This window comes from Seriola lalandi, unplaced genomic scaffold (genome assembly GCF_002814215.2).
Source record: "Seriola lalandi dorsalis isolate HSWRI2012SDOR001 ecotype SW California unplaced genomic scaffold, Sedor1 jcf7180002054686, whole genome shotgun sequence".
Taxonomy (NCBI): Eukaryota; Metazoa; Chordata; class Actinopteri; order Carangiformes; family Carangidae; genus Seriola; species Seriola lalandi.
Genome location: NW_019525239.1, coordinates 448276 through 468358, shown reverse-complemented (window position 1 = coordinate 468358; position 20083 = coordinate 448276). Strand labels below are relative to the sequence as shown.

General features: G+C 39.0%; 1 protein-coding gene across 4 annotated transcripts in view; it reads right to left on the bottom strand.

Annotated features, from left to right (window-relative positions):
- The window catches only part of nbr1b (NBR1 autophagy cargo receptor b), a 62536-nt gene that overhangs the window by 11459 nt on the left and 30994 nt on the right, over positions 1 to 20083 (bottom strand). For 3 of the 4 annotated variants that reach the window (XM_023422844.2, XM_023422845.2, XM_023422846.2), the window contains exons 8-17: positions 19141 to 19266; positions 12727 to 12933; positions 11696 to 11855; positions 10997 to 11080; positions 10629 to 10814; positions 9709 to 9825; positions 7452 to 7527; positions 4971 to 5081; positions 2886 to 3056; positions 537 to 818 (exon numbers count right to left, since the gene is read on the bottom strand). In XM_023422844.2, coding sequence (XP_023278612.1) covers positions 537 to 818; positions 2886 to 3056; positions 4971 to 5081; positions 7452 to 7527; positions 9709 to 9825; positions 10629 to 10814; positions 10997 to 11080; positions 11696 to 11855; positions 12727 to 12933; positions 19141 to 19266 — 1520 coding nt within the window. The remainder of the gene's footprint in view (positions 1 to 536; positions 819 to 2885; positions 3057 to 4970; positions 5082 to 7451; positions 7528 to 9708; positions 9826 to 10628; positions 10815 to 10996; positions 11081 to 11695; positions 11856 to 12726; positions 12934 to 19140; positions 19267 to 20083) is intronic. The other variant, XM_023422847.2, reaches the window with a different exon arrangement.

Genomic DNA, 20083 nt, shown 5'->3' with positions numbered 1-20083 from the left:
ACAGTAGACTAATGATATTAAAGTGGTGTTACAGAGTGAATATTAACTAGAGAACAGTGAGTTTTACTTACACTATTAACCTTAATCAGCTACAGCTCATATAACCTGCTGCTTGAGAAGGTTAAACCAGCAAAAAATAGAAACTAGAAACTACATCGTTGAGTATCTTAATGTGATTATTTGTTGGTGTACACGTACAAACACAGTTTGAACAGCTGATTCGCTACACAGTTTTAATCTTTATCACATGTCAAAATACTGAAGTCCAAGTGAAGTCATGAGTCATTGGTGTGAAGCTAAAATCTTTAAATGAAATAATTTCTGATTCTATTTCTGTTTTTTTATGTCTGTAATTTATCATTCAATGTATTGACTTGAGGTAATTACCTACCTAAATAGAAGCAGTTTTATTGTTACTGTTTATTAGCAGAGCAGCATCTCTGCACAGGATTCAAACATCAGGAAACGTGGTGTGAAATGTGAGGTCAAATCTAATCTCATGTCAGCAACTCAACCACTCTATCTGCGGCCGTCACCTGTGGCTGTGTTCTCCTGAAGTGTGGAGGCACCAGCTGAAGCGTGGAGCAGGGTGGGTGCTGAGCTGGGTGCTGAGCTGGGACCAGGCCCTGGGGTCTGAGCCACAGACATGGGAGCAGGCAGGGAGGCTTTCAGTGGGGAGGGGAGGGAAGCCTTCAGTGTAGCTGGTGGTTTCAGGGTGTTGTTGGATCTGCCAGGGTTACTGTCTGGGGTCTCCTCTCCTTTCATTGTTTTACTCTTCACACAGGAGGAGGAGCTGCCCTGAGCAGCTGGACACACCACTAAGAGCAAAAGGAGGATGATGTACTGTTATACTTTTCTCTTTCACACTCAGACTGAGGCAAAGAAATCCAATCTGAAATATCAATGTAGAAGTAAAGAAGATTTGGCACACTGTAGTAGTGAGTACGAGGTATATCAACCGACTGTGTCACAACAGCTTTGAATCATTGACATATTTCATGAGCTGCATTTGCTCACATGTCTGACCAGTCCTAGTTTTTACCACCACAAGTACTTCATACTAATTAGTGACAGATGTTTCAGTCCAGCACATCAGGTATTCATACAATAAAATGTATCATGGGAAGAATGTTGAACATACAAACACACAAGATGGTAGGAAATGTTAGTCGGGACATTGCATGTGGATAAACAACAGCTCTTTAACAGAGAGAGCTGTTGGTGTGAAAGAAAAGCACACTGCTGCTGAACAACACATTCTGTATTAACTTTAATGGATGTCGCCCATCTCTGGTAAAATGGACTGTTTGTGTTAGTTTACATCCAGTTGGCCTTCCTCTTTATCATCTTCATCAGAATATCTCTAGTTAGCTTGTGCGGAACTGTCTCTGCCTCTGAAAAATATCATTTAACTTCTCCTCACTGCATATTGTATGGGGACACAGCGCAACTTCAGCATTCATGTGTCCAATATATCCTAATATCTACTCCTTTTAGCTCCTCCCCATTAACTCCAGGGAAATATCCAGCTTCTCAGGTGCTAAATGTAAACTAGTTCACTCACTTACTGTGTGTGATGACAGTTTGGAGCTGAGCAGGTACACCACAGTGAATTTATCATACACAGCTGCTGCTGGAAACCAGGTTGATAAGAGTGACAGTAAATCAAAACAGTCAAGTTACAGGCTGTAAAACCAAAACAATGAGCTGAACAAGCGATAGCTCTCAAACAGTCATTACACAAAATAATTTGAGTCATTATTAATGTAAAATTATTGATTAGTGCAACTTAAAAATCTATTACAAGTCAAAATTTAACTTTCTCAACACCACTATAATTTGTAAGAAATTTAAGAAAAAAAATCAAGCACAGAAAAAAATATTCCCATTTCCTACTCTTCGTGCTCTGACTAGTTCAGGAAAAAACATATCAGAGAGCTCTCTATAATTTTTTATAGAAGACCATGTAAACACAACTAAATCACATCTCACCTCTAAGAGGGAGGGAGTCGCTCAAATAGTAATAATCCTGCCAGCTAGAGGGTCTGAGGAAGCAAAGCACTGTGGGAATATTGTTGCTCTCTTGTAGGTAATAGCCTCTTTACGAATGAACTTCAGTGAGTTTTGGTGAGCTGGAGTGCCACTGGAGTGCATTGCTCAAACTGAGTTTCAGGAAGTGGACAGATACACTGGAAAAAAAGCAAAAGCTGTGATGATGAATAAACGTTAGTTTGTGCGGTTGAAAAAGTTGATAAGAATATCATCTACCACCCAGTGAGTTCATATTTTCAACATTAATCCCATAACAAATTCCATGAGTTGCTGGCCGACTGAAATGTCCAGGTTTGGAAGACTACCAGCACCATGATATGTAGTATGACTGCACCCTGGTTTTAAAACGACCAGTTTTTAGATTATTACTTTACATACTCTTATTTTTTTTGGGGGGGATTTTAATGCCTTTATGATAGCACAGTAGAGAGAGACAGGAAATGGGGAGGCAGAGAAGGGGGAAAAGCCATGCAGTAAAGGGCCGTCCGATGCTGGATTCGAACCGGGGCCGACTGCAGCGAGGACTGTAGCCTCTACATATGGGGCGCCTGCTCAACCCACGGCGCCACGCAACGCCCCAACATACTGTTATTTTAATGACATTACATATATTGTGGGTTTTTTTTTTACTTATATTTTCCTCTAAAAATCTAATTCTGCCGCTTCCTCATGTTTGCTGGGAAATAAAAGTCCTAGAATCAAATTTGATGACAATATAAAAACCAGCAGCATTTAAAAGACAGCTTCAGACCAGTGACATGTCTCCAGAACTTCCTATGCTTTTATCCAAAGCGACTTACAAGTAAGGGACATCAATAAAAGACTTCCTTTACCTGTCCCCGGGCGGGGCCCTCTCAGAGGGGCGTGGTCAGGGGCCTCCTCCAGGGTCATTGAGCGAATCACAGTCTCACAAACAAAGTGAGTCCCACTGATGTCATCCTCCCCTTCCTCCTGAGCTGGGACTCCACCCCCTTCAGCTTCAGAGACTGTCCCATGGGGGACCTCTGAGGACCAGTAACAAGACAACAAATGCTGACACACAGGTATAATTGTAACATCAGTTAAAAAAAGGTTCAGGTTAAATCCTGCTAAATGGGACATCTTTGCCATCTACTGTCGTAAACCTGTTCCTGCAACACAAAGCAAAGGAGTAATGGAAAAGGATTATGGGTAATCCTCAAAGCGATGGAAGATTTGCCATAAGGTAATGAGTCTTTGAGTGGTTGTGGACAAAATAATGTTTATGAACTTGAAAAGTACATATAAATTGAGTTGGCTTGGTCAGGCTGAATATTATTTGTTTTATATAAAATTCGCCATGGTTTTATTAAGTTAACTATTATTTTTTTATGTGTTTTATTGCCGGTAAAAATCCTCACATTAATGTGATGCTGTCTTTTCGGACAGAGCATGCGCTGTGTGTCCACAAGAGATGACCATTCTATTCTGAATGCTGATGAGGAATAAACCTGCTGTTACCACACACCTGACCAGTGGTCACATGATCACAGGTAAAACACCCAAGTGACATGGAAACAAAGCAGATCTACTGTCGACTGTGTGAGCTGAACTAATTGACAATAAAGTGTTTCAGACCAAGATGCTGGAGTTAATGCTTTTATTTCATCTTATTTCTATGCATCACTGATTAATTGTGGATCCATGTAGGAGATCCCGGGGATCCATTAATGACATTCATTAATGATCGACTCTTTTATTACCAAATTAAAAACTATATAAATATGTGTGATCTGGTACTCTGCTTTTGTCTATTCTATACGTTGGTTCCTTATGTGACCATCACATTTTACACATCTCTACACACGGTATATTTATCTCTTTCTTTGGTACCACTTTACAATAAGACTACCCTTATAGAGGATTTATACATGGTTTATAATTAAGTAATTAATTCGGTTGTTAACGCTTTATAAATAATACACAAACAGTTATAAACAAGTTATAACACAGTTTTCATATATTGATGCAGCTTCACTATTTGGCAACATCAAGTTAAGGCTTACTATTCATTATTCTTACTGATGAGTTATTACCATTTATAACTGGTGAAAGGAGCCTCATTGTAACTTATTAATAAATTATGATGTATTTTACATTTTATAATAAGGCTTCTTTTATGATTCATACATGTTTGTAACTACCTGAAATGCTAAAGTCCTAAAGAAGATATAAACCAGAAAAAAGCATCTCCATTTTAATATCCACTGTGTAAAACAATCTGATAGCATGAATTATAATATATATGAATCATAATTTATACAAATATGTGAAGAAGCAGCAGGTACAAACACTTGATGGTGGAGAAAAACAAAGAAAGCTCAGTAACTAATGAGATATGAGGCTGAACAGTACAGATACATGTGGGCTCACTATTTGGCAAGCAACAGGCCATTGTTGCCGTTTATATCTAATGTGTTATAAAAACGTATAAATGATTTATAAAGTGTTAACAAGCTAATTAATAAACTAGTTATAAACCATTCATAAATTCTTTATAAGTGTAGACTTATTGTAAAGTGGCACCCTTTCTTTTTTGGAACTATTTGATTTACTACTTTGTCAATCCTGGGTCCTCGGCTACAAAACAATTTGACATTGCAGAGTATATCTGTGGGTTGGTTACAGACACAGCATCGTTCAATCAGACCCTGGATTTGTGAGGCAGGAGGATCTTGACTAACTGTCCCCACACATCACTCTTGGTGTAACCGCATAGAACACTGTACAAATACAGGAACAGTTGTCCCTCTGCAGGAGCACAAACAAACACAAACACACCAATCTGTTGCCTCAGAGCATGCTGGGAGGCTTTCCTACACACCTGCTCCTGGGATGCTACAGTATCAACAAATCTCTACAAAGAACTTTAAAAAAGTAGGGATGGGAAACTCCATTACCCATGATACTATTGATGACTTCTGTCTCTTCCTGGATCAGACCCAAAGAGGGACTGCTCTTGTGCTGCAGGTGGCCATTTTGAGGAAGAGGGGACATACAGGGAGTCATGTCTGAATGGGGGAAAAGACAAACGGAAAATTTACTGACCTCAAGGCTGAAGTCGAAAAAACAAAGCAATCTCCTCTCTAACATCTTCTCTGCAACCTTAATGGAAAACATCATGAAAAGATCAAGAAAAGGTCAAGGTCAAGAAAAGGTGTCAAGAAAAGATGTGAAGGATAATTCTTAGGGACTTAAAAGACAATCGCGGTGCAGATAGAATCTGACTGCACTTTTTTTACTTATTTATAACACCTAACCATAAAAACAAATCAAACTGGACTGAAATGTTGAAATAAGATGATATGAAAGGAAAATATAAGTAGAGAAAGTTGAGCAGCATAGAAACAAGGAGTTGAGCAAGGGACAAGAATAAATTTAATTCAGACACAAGTTTTGTTTCCTGTCATAGGTGCTTTTAACATTTCTATACATTTGTTAAGTAGAGAAAATTCAGTTTTAGTGCTTTACACAATGGGAGGGGATTTAGTGAAACAACATTTATGTATAGACTATAGTATTTTGTTATGATGACAATATTGTTAACTATAAATTCAATAAGCTTGTTCTTCATGATGACTGCTGACTGGAAGTAAAGATAATAAATCTATATTTATGGATTTGGGCTTCAGTAGATCAGACAAAGATTTCCATCAGTTCTGGATTTTGTCACAAGCATAAAACAGCTGCTGTGATGTTTCTTCATGTATGTGGGTCTGCTGTGGTGAAACTGCAATGGTATGTCCCTTAAATGTTGCTGTAGCAAGGAATTGTGGGAAAGTATTTCTCCTTTCCTTTCATAAAGGAAGGTCCAGTGTTTCCTATGCTAAAGGAGATAAGATAGGAAGCATTGAAGCTCATTTCCTTATCAACCAACTCTGATCATGGCTGCTGCTCAGATACTTCCGGGTCATTTCACTCAGTTTGAACCTGTCCATTTACAAGCGCTTTCATGAGAAAGAGGCAGAGTTGTTAATTATAAGGAACATCATCAGAACCAAGAATTAAGTACTTAATATGATATGAGAACAAACACTGATACCTGCTGGTATGTTCCGTTATGATCACGTCCAAAAGTGATATTCCACAAGATGAAGTGTAAACAATATGATCACATGACTAGAATAAAAAAACATATTATTATTATTATGTCTAAATATAATTTCAATAAACATCTGACTAAGGATATATTGTAAGTGCATGAATTATTATTACGTTTTTTAATGAGTATTTTTCTCTTTTGTCTGATGATGAACAAACTGACTGTTTCTGCTGCAGAGAGGAGTGAAAGAAAGGAACAGAGAAGTAGTTGATGTCTGATGAGTCAGTCTGACTGAAATTTTCATTTCTAATCATGGACAATGGATCAATATTTAACAGTGTGTGGATCATTGTTTTTATTTCTCCTCATGTTGTTCTGAGCTGCAGTGATGAAGAAGAGAGTAAAAGCTTCATCACTGTCAGGAATCCTGTTGGATTAAAGAATCTGTGTTCAGTTCAAATGAAGCTAGACTAGTTTTGATATATTTATTTGATGTGATAAACTCTCTGTGCCTTTTTTTGAAGCTTTGTTTTAAAATCATAGTGGACCCATGGAAACACTCAAGCAGAAAAACGATTCCACTGGTTTATATAAATATCTACTGCTCGTTATTATTGAACACTTTATTGTAAACTCTTTTGTCCCTGTCAGGATCCTGTAGGAATGATGACTCAGTTTTCCCAGTGATTTGATTGGTCAGTTGTTTGGCTGTTGACATGTTTTGATCTGATCCTCTGAAGTTAACCTGCACCGGAGCAGATAAGGAGTTCAGCATAAGTTACCACGGTGATTTACCCTGCTAATAAGTGAACCACCGTCGTCGGACTGAAAACCCAGAGTTAAACCTGAAGTTACCTCGATAACCTCAAATCCTGCTTTGTAGTACAGACCTGAGGACAAGCCCTTAACCCGGTTTTGATATACCCGAATATGTTAGCTGGAGTATTCTGACAGAAATAGGATCCTGCTGTTAACATCTCATGGAGGTCTCTGAATGCTGCTGACTACCTGCATAGGCGTGGCTTCTACCAACTGATGGAAAAGAAACACAAACAATGGCATCAGAGAAAGTATAATGTCACTTTTAGAGCAATGGGGTCATGGATTGTTTTCGATCGAATCAGGTCAACAGTCACAGTCAAATGAATCTAAGCTTAACGGTTACAAGACTATAAACATCACAGGTGCAGTAGTCAGTATTTATCATGTGTAGGGGAATATGCATAACCAGATTTCTCTGTGAGCCATTTTAACATCTTATCCTGCATATGAGCCTGGGACACTCATGTCCATGTTCAACACACTCACCAACAACTGGCACCACTACAATTCTTCTTACCAGCAGGGGTGTTGTTTGGGACACTCTCCAACTCTTGGACGATGTTGATGTCCAGCAGCTCGAAAGACAGAAGATCCTGACGGATAAAAACAACAGAGCACTAAACATGCTTTACAGTTGCATTATTGGAAATGTAGCTGGTAGTGTTTCTGGGGTTTGGTAAATGCCACTTTTTTTTCCTGTTTCTCAAGAGTTCCCAGACTTTAGAGAAATGCAGAGTTAATCACTGGAGAACAAGTTGAAGTAAGTTATCAAGAAACAAGGAAAAACATTTTGTGGTTTCAGCTTCTCCAGTTTGACGATGTATCTCTATTTTATACTGTAAACTGAATATCTTCTGGTTGAGGACTGTTGGTTAGACAAAAAAAGATGTTTGAAGGCGTCAACTTGTACTCCATTTTTCACTCAATCATAGACTAAATGGTTTTTCAATTAATCATAAAAAGTGAGAAAGAAATTCAAGATGAATCTTTAGAATTATGATGTTTTCAGGAAAGAAAAAGAAAGGGCTTTTGATATGTATAATGTATTTTTTGATAATATTCAGCATATAACAAGAGATAAAATTATTATTAACAAGGTGCGATGACCCCTGGGGTCCCCTTAGTTTGGTTGCCCCCTACTAATCTGTCTGTCAGGTAGCTGATTGGTAGATCAGGAACACCTGTGGCGCCAGCTGTGTTCTAGGATATAAAACTAACCACTCTCTGCACACCACATCTTGGCTTTGGTTATGCTGCCGTAGTTTATTCCTTATGTTTTCTTCTGCACCTCACACACCTGCACCAACATCCCTCACTCATGCACACCACACACTACTGACTTTACTGATTAGCACACATGTAAAGATTTCATTTGGCACTTTGATGTGGTTTAGTAAAAATATCCTTTATTATCTGTTACTCATTGCGGACCCTGTATTAATGTTATTTTGCCACTTTCTGCATGTGCTTCACCATAAATTCACTTCAATGTGAAAGAAAAATGTTTGGCCTTTACTTTGAAACCGTGTAGAAATAAAATAAGGCTTCTGGCACAACTTCAACTACTTCCAATTTGCATGGAGAAAGGAAAAAGTTCAAAGAGGTCAAAACTCCAGCAACACTTGTAATAAGTAGAATAACTTTTGACAAACACGTTTCGACTTGTGGCCTTCAACGTGTCGGTCAGATAAAAGTTCTTTTGTTTACTATAAGTGTTACTGGAATTTCGACGTCTTTACTTTGAATCCAAAAGTGTCAGCTTTGACTTTTGTGAATAACTAATGTTGCCAAAATACTTCATATGCAGCAGTAGGTAGTGATAGACTTGTCAGGAGATCGGTTTGAAACTTTGCATGGATGGAATATATTTTATTACATATTTAACAGCTTAATAAAGGATAACAGCTCAGGAAAGATGGGCTGGGATTAAATGAATACCAGCCACAACAGCGTGGCTGAGCAGCCTCTGAACACAGTCCTCTGGCAGGTTTATAGGACTGTGGACAGACATATAAATATAAACACCTGTACCACATTTTATCATCACAATAGCATCACAACAGTGCAGGATGCAGTCACAAGACTTTATAGGTGAGCAGGTGAGATAAAAATGAAGGCTGAGTTAGAATACAGGTGACTATCAGAATACAGGCCTTTTTGCCTTTCGCTAGATGGTTTCTTGTTATTAATAATGAATTGTTGGCAACTGCAGTTAAAAAAAGAATACACTGATAAGGACAAACACATAGCCACGCACAATCGAAATGTTTGGGTCAAAAGATGTAGAAACAGTGATGCTTGTCTCGTCTGTCATGTGGACACACATAGCAGCTAAGCAGTGTTTGTCAGGTCTGTAACTGAACACAACAGCAGTAATGTTACATGGATTACACAAGAATGTGATAGCATGTCTGTCCTGAGGTTGATGCATTGTAATGATGTAATTTCATAAAACTAATAAAAAATATATCACATTTGCACAAGCCTAAAACACATGGTGTATGATCATCTTCACTTATACTTAAAATGCAATCTGATGTTACACCCTCATTTTGATTTACTCAGATCTTAATCATTTCCACACAGAGATTTATAGATTAGATTTTACATTATGGAAAAAAGAGCACTGGTATCTGTTCAGTACTTGGTAGTGGTCAATACCTATTCAGGTATTAGAATCGGTATAGGGGAGAAAAAGTTGGATTGGTGCATCCGTAGAAATAAACATTAGCTGGTTTAGTGTACAGCAGTGTAATGATTTCAGCTTTCATTACCTGTGCAGTGAGCAGGTCTACAGAGGGAATGTAGTACTCTTCTTGGTCCACGGACATTAAAGCTTGTTCCCTAGAACCTACACAGGCTTTTCCATCCTTTGCCAGTGGGTTCTTACCCTGCAGATAAAGACAAATCATTTCAGTCACATACACACCCATATCTACAGTATGTCTCTGTGCATGTATATACATTTATCTATCTGTGTGTATGTTACAGGGCTTAAATGTTGTTTGGTGGTGGTTGGGGTGGGGTGGGGTGGGGGGGTGTGTACTATACAATATGCGTTTTACACCATTTTTCTCTAATCTCTATAAAAAATATCTGCAATGTAAGAGACAGCTGTAACCAATTCTGCAATACTATAGCAACTTTTAAGTGTTTCCTTCTGAAAAACAGATAATAATGGGATATAAATAAATACAGTAACATTTAAGTGCTTAAAGAACTGGTAAAGTTTCTTCATTCATTTTGGGTTGTAAAAAAAGAAATTGTGAAGGACAGATCATGTTCAAGTGCACACACGTATGTTTGATCGCAGACATGGTGTCAATCATAACTGTCGGTCCCGGTCATGTGCGCGGCCAGCAGCTTAATGACCAGGGTCCAATTCATGACAAGAGAGCACTTTCTTATCACTGGTGCATAGAGTATCTTCCTAGAGGGATGCTACATTGCCAGTGTTGCCAAGACAGGTAGGTGAACTTTATTATCTTGAACTTGAAAAACCACATCCACAACAAATTCCCAAGTTTACTGACTTCTAATTTTATTTATTTATTCTCACAACATTACGCTGGAGATCCAGTATGGGGTCGGAATACTTTAAGCCCTGATTTCAGTTTATACAAATATTTATTTAATTTTTGGCACTGTTTAATTTCCAGTGGTTTCCTGTTTTTCCATCCACCCATTTATCTACCTGTGGCGTGACACAGGGTGACACCAGTATCCCATCAGCCAGCATCGGCGCAGGGGCCAGAGGGTCAACCACGATGCTGCACCACACCCTCGGGCCAAACTGCTCTCCAGCATGGGCCAGACGCCAGTGGGAGGTGTAGGAGCCCTCCAAGGCAGGTGCACACAGAGCTATGCTCACTATACCAACCTAGAAACAACATCAATATCACAAGAAAGCAGTAATATCTTGTGCAATACAGTGCAAATATCACAACAGTGATGTGCTGTGCTGACCATATGCTTGTGATTCAGTATGATCTAGGTGACAAATTCAGCATATTTTTCTAAAGATAGGCGAAAATGAAAACTTCCCCCATGTTGCCCTCTCACCTGTCCTGGCTGAAGGAAGGGAACAGACACTTCTCTCCAACGGTCCCCAGATCCCACCGCCAAGTTTCCCCACATGAATTTCAGCTGAAGGAAGCAAACAAAGCACAATATGATGCTCATGTATCTGTGGGGATTTATTTATCTACAATCTATATCCGACAATATTTACCTTTACGTTGGAAAAGGAAAAGTTTTTTTCCTGCTAATAGCACAACACAAAAAGTCAGGGGATCACCACCAGTGTTTTCCTGTTTGTGATTTTCATGGACAAGATTTTAAGATGCCGCTGGTTAAAGAAATTCTAAAGACATTTTTAGCACTGCATTAATAATCTTAGAAATCCAGCAGGCTACAGACATTGGGCAGATGGCTTTGATGAATGGATGACTCTCAATTCTTTTGATGGCGCTAGTGTCACTGTGGTCAAAATTTCTCTATATTCTCAAAAGGTTTAAAATCTAATAGCCACTCTTGTATAATCTCAACTTAACCTATTCATGCTTCTCAGAGGATGAACTCTTTACATCTTGGACACTCCATGAGATTTCCTCTTGTGGCACAATCAAGCCAGAACAGATATTTCTTAATCCAACTAGCAGTTTGCCATGAGGTCTACTCGACACACTAAGAATAGAACAGCACTTTTTATTTGAGTGACCCCATGAGAAAAGAGCAGATGGCTAGCATAGAGGTCTTTACCTTAGTATCAGCGCTCCAGCTAGTACTTCCAGTATTCCTCATTTTCCAGTACTTAATAAACTTGGTCCCAGGACGCAATCGGGTTCCATCAGGAAGGTTCTCGTCCAGAAATGCAGCCGTCATGGCTGGAACCACCAGGGGACAAGGACGTTTTGGACGCCTGGGTAAGAAATAAAGTCCATTTGTCCTGCATCCATCTTGAGTTGTTCTTTTAACAACCTTTTTAATATTTGCTATGTACAGTATTTAACCATTTATCTACCTTTTGGTGTGCAAGTGTTATAGCTAACCCTGTATAAGGATATAATTTTGTTTTTGTTTTTCTTGAGTTACTTCACTCCTGTTGACTGCAGAACTACACCCTGGGGTACAAGCACCTTTGGGTGGGAATCAATGGCCTCCAATCTAACTAATAGGGAGCCAGACCTGTTCAGTCCTATTCAGTCCTGCTCACATCTGGTATTAACATCTGTCACAGGTGATCTGGTCACAAGTGGTCAGCTCTAAGTTCAGGTGTGAACGTACCCAAGATGCACTGAGGACACATTTGAGATCCGATTACTCAGACCTCATTCAGAGGTGGTCTGGACCACATATGGCCACATTATTTAAACAGTGTGAATGTAAATGTGTCATGTGCCACATTGAAGGACCAACTACTCATTTACATCCCCTATTATTTTAAATGGATAAAACCTTATTTCATTTCTCACAGAGCTGTGAGCAGAGCAATGATTCACTCAACCCCTCTGTGCCTCTCTCTCTCTCTCTGTCTCTCTCTTTCATTATCTCTCTCACTCACACATACACACACATGCACACATTGATGATGGACCCATCTGTCTGACTGGCTGAAAACAAAAACCTGTTTATTTGCATATAATAAAGATATAAAGCGGGAAGTGAGATCTGATCACAAGTGGTCACTGAGATTCATTTTAAAGCAGGTGTGAACTGATGAACTCAGAGCTGACCACTTGTGAACTGATCAATGAAGACACATGTTAATGCAGGTCTGAACAAGGCCTTACTCTGGGCTGTTGTGCTGGGTGGCCCGAGGCTGCAGTAGGACTGGGGAGGAGCTTCCATCTCTGTGGGAGGAGCTCCACTGTATGCCCCGCCTTTCCATCCTCAGCTGTTTGCGGATTTCTTTGACCTCAGCCTTCAGCAGACGTTTCTCTGCTTTCAGCCGCTGCTTCTCAGCTTTCCGGAAACTGCGGTCCCCTCGCCTGTAGAACCTGGAGGGAGGAACCGCACAACAATGGACAGTGATGAAAACGAAGACAGCAACATGAAGATGCACATACAGACCACTAACCAAACTGGTCTTCCAGGTATAGGCCAAACCCTCTGTATGAGGTGACACTTCTTAATAGAGATTAAAATAGCTTTTGTATACTGATCTCTAATATTTTGTACAGTATTATTACTGGGCACAAATATAGGGAAGAAATGTAAGATAGGAGTCACACAGCCTCACTTCATTTCATGACTTACCTGCATTACCCCAAAAAACAAATCATAACTGAAAATCTAGTGTGCATGCTGGTGCACTCATGGTCAACCTGTGAATTCAGTTGAACTGTTATTTGCTGTAGTAAACCACTCAAAAATGACATTTTTAGTATTTAGTTTTGTCCCACTAGCAGCATGGTTGAATAGCTGGCAATGATGGGTGATCAGTGTGTCCACCACCTTCGTTCAGATTTAACTGTCTCAACAACAACTGAATAGATTGACATAAAATTTGGTACAAATATTCAAGGTGGATAAATGTGAGATTACCGTGACCTTGACCTTTGACCACCAAAATCTAACCAGTCAAAGTCAAGCCAAATTGTGTGTTTTGAGGTCACCACGCCCCTGAATATCGACCTTTGACCCCCAAAATCTAATAACCTCATCCTTGAGTCTAAGTGAATGATTGTGCCAAATTTGAAGAAGTTTTGTTGAGGCGTTACTTAGATATCGTGTACACGATGTCTCTCGGCATAAAAACTGCCAAATGTAAGTCAAGTGTTTGATAAACACCACAGACATCACAGAATTTGTCTAATTGGCTGATCTGATTCAGCTCTGTCTGTCCATCTGCACTCAGAGGTTGTCATGGTGATCATCAGTGCTCAACTCCTGGACCTGGACTCAGCTAAGACACACCTCTCAACCTGACACTTGCCAATCAAAGACTATCAAATCCTATCAGCTAAAGCCTTGTGTTTTCTGAGAAAGGCAGTGATATAATGTACTTGTCTGTGGAGTCAAAAGTAGCTCCAAAGTAATCTACCAATTAGAATATAGGTAAGGTGGAGTCAGTCAGAGTGACAAACTGAAATTAACCGCCGAATGCTTCCTGATTACAACTGAAATGAAACATATTCCCAGTTAAAACAGTTTAGAGGTGTGTAAATCATTGTCTGTATTTAGTGTTGGAGCAGTCTATAGTGAGATTTTGACAGAAATGTTAGTAAAGTGGTTGATAAACACCAGAATTTATTTGTATTGCAGTCTATAGGACAGTTTGACAGTTTGTACTCCCATCAGTTTAAGGCTGACAGTTTAAATTCTGTTAGTCTCTGTGCTAAGGCAGTCACTTTATATGAAACAGGACAAATTTGTCTACTAATGAGGAAGAAATGATGCGTCAACATCGAAATATGTGGCCGTAAGGACGAGTAACACAGATTTTTTTTCAGACAAATTGTAGAGCTTCTTCCACTCTAGCCATGATGATGATGATGATGATCTGAAAAAAAGCATGAAACTAAAACTGTGATAATTCTCTGTACAAGATATCAAAAAGTTGAATATTAGTTTAATAGTTGAATGTCTTGTTAACTTTTTTTTTTAAACTATATTTTTTGGGGCTTTTGTGCCTTTATTGGACAGGATAGTAGAGAGAGACAGGAAACGGGGAGGCAGAGAGAGGGGGAATGACATGCAGTAAAGGGCCGTCCGATGCGGGATTCAGCCTCTACATATGGGGCGCCTGCTCAACCCACTGCGCCACTCGACGCCCTGTCTTGTGAACATTTTAAGTTTGAATGAAGTCTGTAGCTGAAAGTATGCTGAAGTAGTTGAAACTCAAAGAGGCTGAAGCTTTCAAGGATTTGAGCATTCTCTCCATTCATTTGAATGGCAAAAACAAAAAAATCACAGAAAAGCTTAATATTTTGAAAATTATAAATAGTAGAATAAAGTTTTATACATCCAATAATCTAGAGAACAAGCTGAATATTTTGATAGTTGAATGGTTTTTGTACGAAAAAGTATGAAAGAGTAGTTAGAGACCGTAGAAAGGCGGAAGAAGTAAGAATAATATGTTGAATGCCTCAGGATTCACACTAATAAAGAGAAACATTTTTGACCTGACAACAACATAGAGTGGGATTGCTTCATTCAGCAATCCCACCATCTAAAAAAAAAACGAATTCACATCAGCCACAGCTCGTCTTGGTGGTAATTATCAAATGTTACTGTACTAAACGTTTATAGTCAACATGGTAAATTTCCACTTTTGCATTTACTTCACCACGACTGCTTTACAGTTAGCACAACTGATTCACACAACAGCTAGGCTGGCTGCAGACTCTCAGCTTTCTTTCTTGTTGTTAGTGGTGGAATGGAACCAAGGACATTTATTTAAGTACTTGCACAAAACTGAGCTACTTGTGTTCGCATATTTCTATTTCATGCTACTTTATACTTTTACTACAGTACATTTAAAGGTGAAAATGTACATTTTCTTTTACATATTAATGAATCAGAAATAGTAGAACAATAATATTTAACTAGAAAATTCCTCAAGACATTTGAATGTGCCTGCTGCTTGGTGTGTACACGTTTCAATCTCTACAGAGGACGGAATTTTGAGTTTCATTCATGTCTTTGAGAATTATCCTAACTCTGACCTCAGTCACTACAGGTATCCCTCAAAAAGCTCTTTGAAACTGGCCAAAGTGACCTCAGAATGATGGTTTTGAACCTACATTTGTCCCCACAACCATAGCAAGACATGTATACACACATGTACATGCACTAACAGAAGTTGAGCTGTAATAAAGCTGCTGTGACTTCTCCTGCTAGAACAGAAGAACATGGACAACAGTAAAAAATGCCCTGAGTTAATCAGGCTAATTAGCCAATCGCAATCAGTTGTGTGAAAGTTTTGGCAGCGACTGCACTTGTGCACTTGTGTATTTCTGCCAATGTGCATGTGTGTATTGTTGTGTGGCAGCAGAGCTGTCTACCATAGAGCCTCCAAAAAACGTGTGTTACCACTTTGAGACACTTATACAGTGAATATCCAAAGGTGGACATGGTTTGTGTGTATGTCAATGTATGTGTGTGAGTGGTGTTAGAAACTACCTAAGCTTAACCTTCAAAAAGCTCTCTGAAGTTGTCAGGACTGGCCAAAATAGCCTCACAATAATAGTTTTTAACTAAATTTCTCCTCACAATTATAGAAAGACATGTACACATGCGCAAAGAACTAGGGCTACCGCTTATGACTATTTTCTAACAATAAATCTATCAAATATCTTATCAAATAGTTGATGATCTAAACGATTAATCTTCCTCCAGAAACTCTAAATTAAAAAAAAATCCTGGCATGATCAATAATCCCTGATTCAGGAAACATCTTCATAAACACTTCAATCCTCAGGCAGCAGCAGACGACTTTATGATTTTATGAGAGTATTTATCAGCTACAAGCGCAAAAGATATTAAGAAGTCCTGTTTACTAATGCACAGACAACACATGAGGTAATCCTTCACATGTTCGTGACTGATTTTACTGTGCGCCGTAAAAAATAATAATCACAAAATAACACTGGTTAATGTGCTTATCCTCCCAAAGTCAGACATTAACCAGCTGTTGGGATAGGTATCATTTGAACTGATTGTTCTGGTTTGTTTCAGCCAGTCGCTCAGTTTACAACAATCTGCCACTTTTTAAGATTCATAGTGAGGTAAGATAATCAGTTACAGACAGCTTTGGTTGTAGTGTTTCCTAACAGTTTGTTATTATCCTTACCAGCGCGGTGTTATTGTGTAAAAGACACCTGTGGTTGGTGGGGGAAACAGACGAAAATATCTCTTTTCTGTTTGTTGTTTGTTGAACAGGTAATGGATAAAGTTCTTATTCTCATTTTCAAATGTAACGCAGTAACATGTTTCCTCAGAAACATTTTAACTGACTTACTTTGTTCTTCTATCTGAGAACATTTTTACACAGTGATTTCCTTTACTGACGTCTTTTCACTAATAGTAGTGACACTGACACGTGTTGACGTGCTGACGTATGTGTGGTGTCATATCTCCAGTCAGTTTCTGTTACTGGTAGAGTTTATTGCTGCTCTGTCTGGACACAGTTAATGTTACTTTCTTCATCACAGTGTCTAACTACCTGCTGTACATTTAAACTTACACTAGTTCCACTCCAGCGCTCAGAGCTCTCTGCTCCTTTTAGCGACTTTCACAAACTCAGCAGTTGTTTACATGCTGTTCCGATCTGCTAGTTACTTTAGCTTAGCAGTTAGCACTAGCTTCTGTCTCTCTCCCTCTCTCTCACTTGCTCGGTGTGGTGTTGTTGTAACTTCAGTGTAGAGGATTGTGATGTTTATTACATCTTCAGCGATGTCTGCTGTCTTACTTTAGGCACAGCTCCACTTGCTAAACAGAGTTAACTGGGAAATCTAACTGCTATCCCTGAAATGTTTCCCCAAAAAAAGTCAGACAAACTCTATTTAAATCCCACAATTTCCAACTTTCATTGACTATTTTTTAATTGAAAATGTAGAGATTCTTAAGGTCCTGTATCCCCCAGTTTTGGTTTCATTCTGATATCTTTTACGGTTTTTCAGGATGTGATGGGAGTACCCTCCACCTCTCCTACTGACTGAACTACAAATTCAGGAGCAGGTGTTACTGCAGAAAAGGGCAGAAAAGGGCAAACGCTGATTCTGATTGGCTATTTAAACTCATTAATTGTTAGCCTTTTAACTCAGGTATGAGAGCAACTCTAAGATAAATCAACACAGTGTATTTGCGTGTACTTGTGTGTGCGTGTTGATGTGTGGTTCTTTGCATGTGTGTGTACATGTCTTTTTATAATGGTGAGGACAATTTTGGATAAAAAAAGAACATTATTGTGAGGTAATTTTGACCGGTCCTGACAACTTCAAAGGGCTGTTTGAAGGTTAAAAGACAAACTAACTCGATCATCATTATATGGATATTAACAGTGTCTCAACCTGGTAGCACAAGGTTTTGGAGGCTCTGGACACTTTATTGGAGATCAACTTCTGTTAGGGCATGTACATGTGTGTATACATGTCTTGCTATTGTTGTGGGGACAAATTTGGGTTTCAAACCATTAGTGTGAGGTTATTTTGGCCAGTCGTGAAAGCTTCAAAAGGCTTTCTGAGGGACACCTGCAGTGACTGAGGTCAGTGTCAAGACAAAATGATGTCCTCTGTAGAGATTAAAACGCGCACGCACCAAGCAGCAGGCACATTCAAAACTTCTCCAGGAATTTTCTAGTTATTATTATTATTATTATTATTATTATTATATATATATATATATATTTCTAATAATTCTTAACTAAGTCAATTCAGCATTCTGATGCATGTTGATGAAGCTAAAAAACTGCATTTTATGAATTTGGGCCCCTGCCCCTCTACAATCCTCTGCACTCAGTTCCCACATGTAGCTACTACTTTAAGCAAGCTCAACTTTATCAGACTGCACTCAAGTGAGTTAGTGAGTTTTTAAACACGGTTCAGGGTTGTAAAGCTGTCATTTATATAGCTGGCAATTAGTTTGGTAACATATAAAAGCCAAGTAGGCAAGAGATGTTGGAAGACTATTCATGCGGACACACAGCTATGTCATGGAGGCCTTACATCTAAATACCACCACATACCACAAAATCTTCACAAATAAGAAATCTTTTTTGGCTCATGGGCGTCGACAAATTGTTTCTCATACATACAGTACATACACACACAGACACACACACGGAGCAAACAGCATGACAGAGGCTGCGCCGGACACAGAAACGGATGAAGCAAAGAAAACTACTATTACTGGACTTGAAGAAAACTATCACTGAGCTTCACTGTAAGTGCAATAAAACGTAAAAGGTAAGACGTCTGAGCTGACTCAGATGATAAGCCTTACATTTTTTCAAATGACACTCTACATGCTGGAATTTTACTTGTAATGGAGTATTTATAGAATCCCTCCTACTTAACTTTACTTAAGTAAGGTGTGTGAATACCTCCACCACCACTGTTTGTAATTTGTCACTATCAACCCCAGGCTGTAAATCGTATTGCTAATGTGTTAAAGAACAGAAGAAAAAGTAAATATGACATAAAAATGTCTACAAATATAGAAAACAGGACATATGTAATTGTAGCACCATTGTGTTGTCGTACTTGCTGTGGTCAGGAGCAGGTGATCCATGTTCTGGAATGGACAGAGGAGTCCTGGCTCTCACCAGGTTGTGACTGGGATCATGAGAGAAACTGCAGGGCTCGCACAGAGTACAGGAAGTACACACACTGATGAGAGACAGAGACGGAGGGAAGAGAGAGAGGGGAAAAAGGATATACAGAGAGTGAGGAGAGACAGGAGAATGTTACAAAAAGAGAGAACAGTTAGGGAAATTCCAACTAAAGAACTGACAGCATGACTAAGTGCAACCTCAGTTTCACTATCTACAGAGACTGTTCTGGTTAATGTCTGAGATATCAGGGAAAGATTACATGTCTGTCAACATAGTTTCTGCATGCTCCTCCTGTCTCCTGTCAAGCTTTGACTTTGCCTTTTACTTCACCTTCACAGGGTAATCATTAACAAGACAAGACTTCAACATGTTAAATACTACACAAGCACCATTCTCATGTAAGTGATGCCTCAGATATAATTATCTGCACAGTTGTGTTAACGTTACATTTATCCTATTTAACTGTCCATCATGAGTCCAACAGTGTCGTAGGAAAGCAATGCTAAAGCACCGTAGTAGTTTTCTGAGCATATAGCTGGATGTGATAACTCTAGCTTAGCATGAAGACTGGAAGCAGGAGAAAAAAAGCTAGTCTGGCTATGCCCAATGTCCAAAACTACCACACCACTTATGGCAAGACGTTTTAACATTTAATGGCTAGTCTGCATATGCATTACAGCAGATATCCGCAATTCAGTTCTTCCTAGTCAAAATGGACATTTCAGATATCCACAATGACATTCTTCCTATCCACAATTGTCATTTCAGATATCCACAACTTCAGTCTTCCTAGGACAAATGACTTTTCCCATTCATGTGTATGGGGTTTCTCATTACAGATATCTTTAATCCAATTGTAGATAGCCACAACG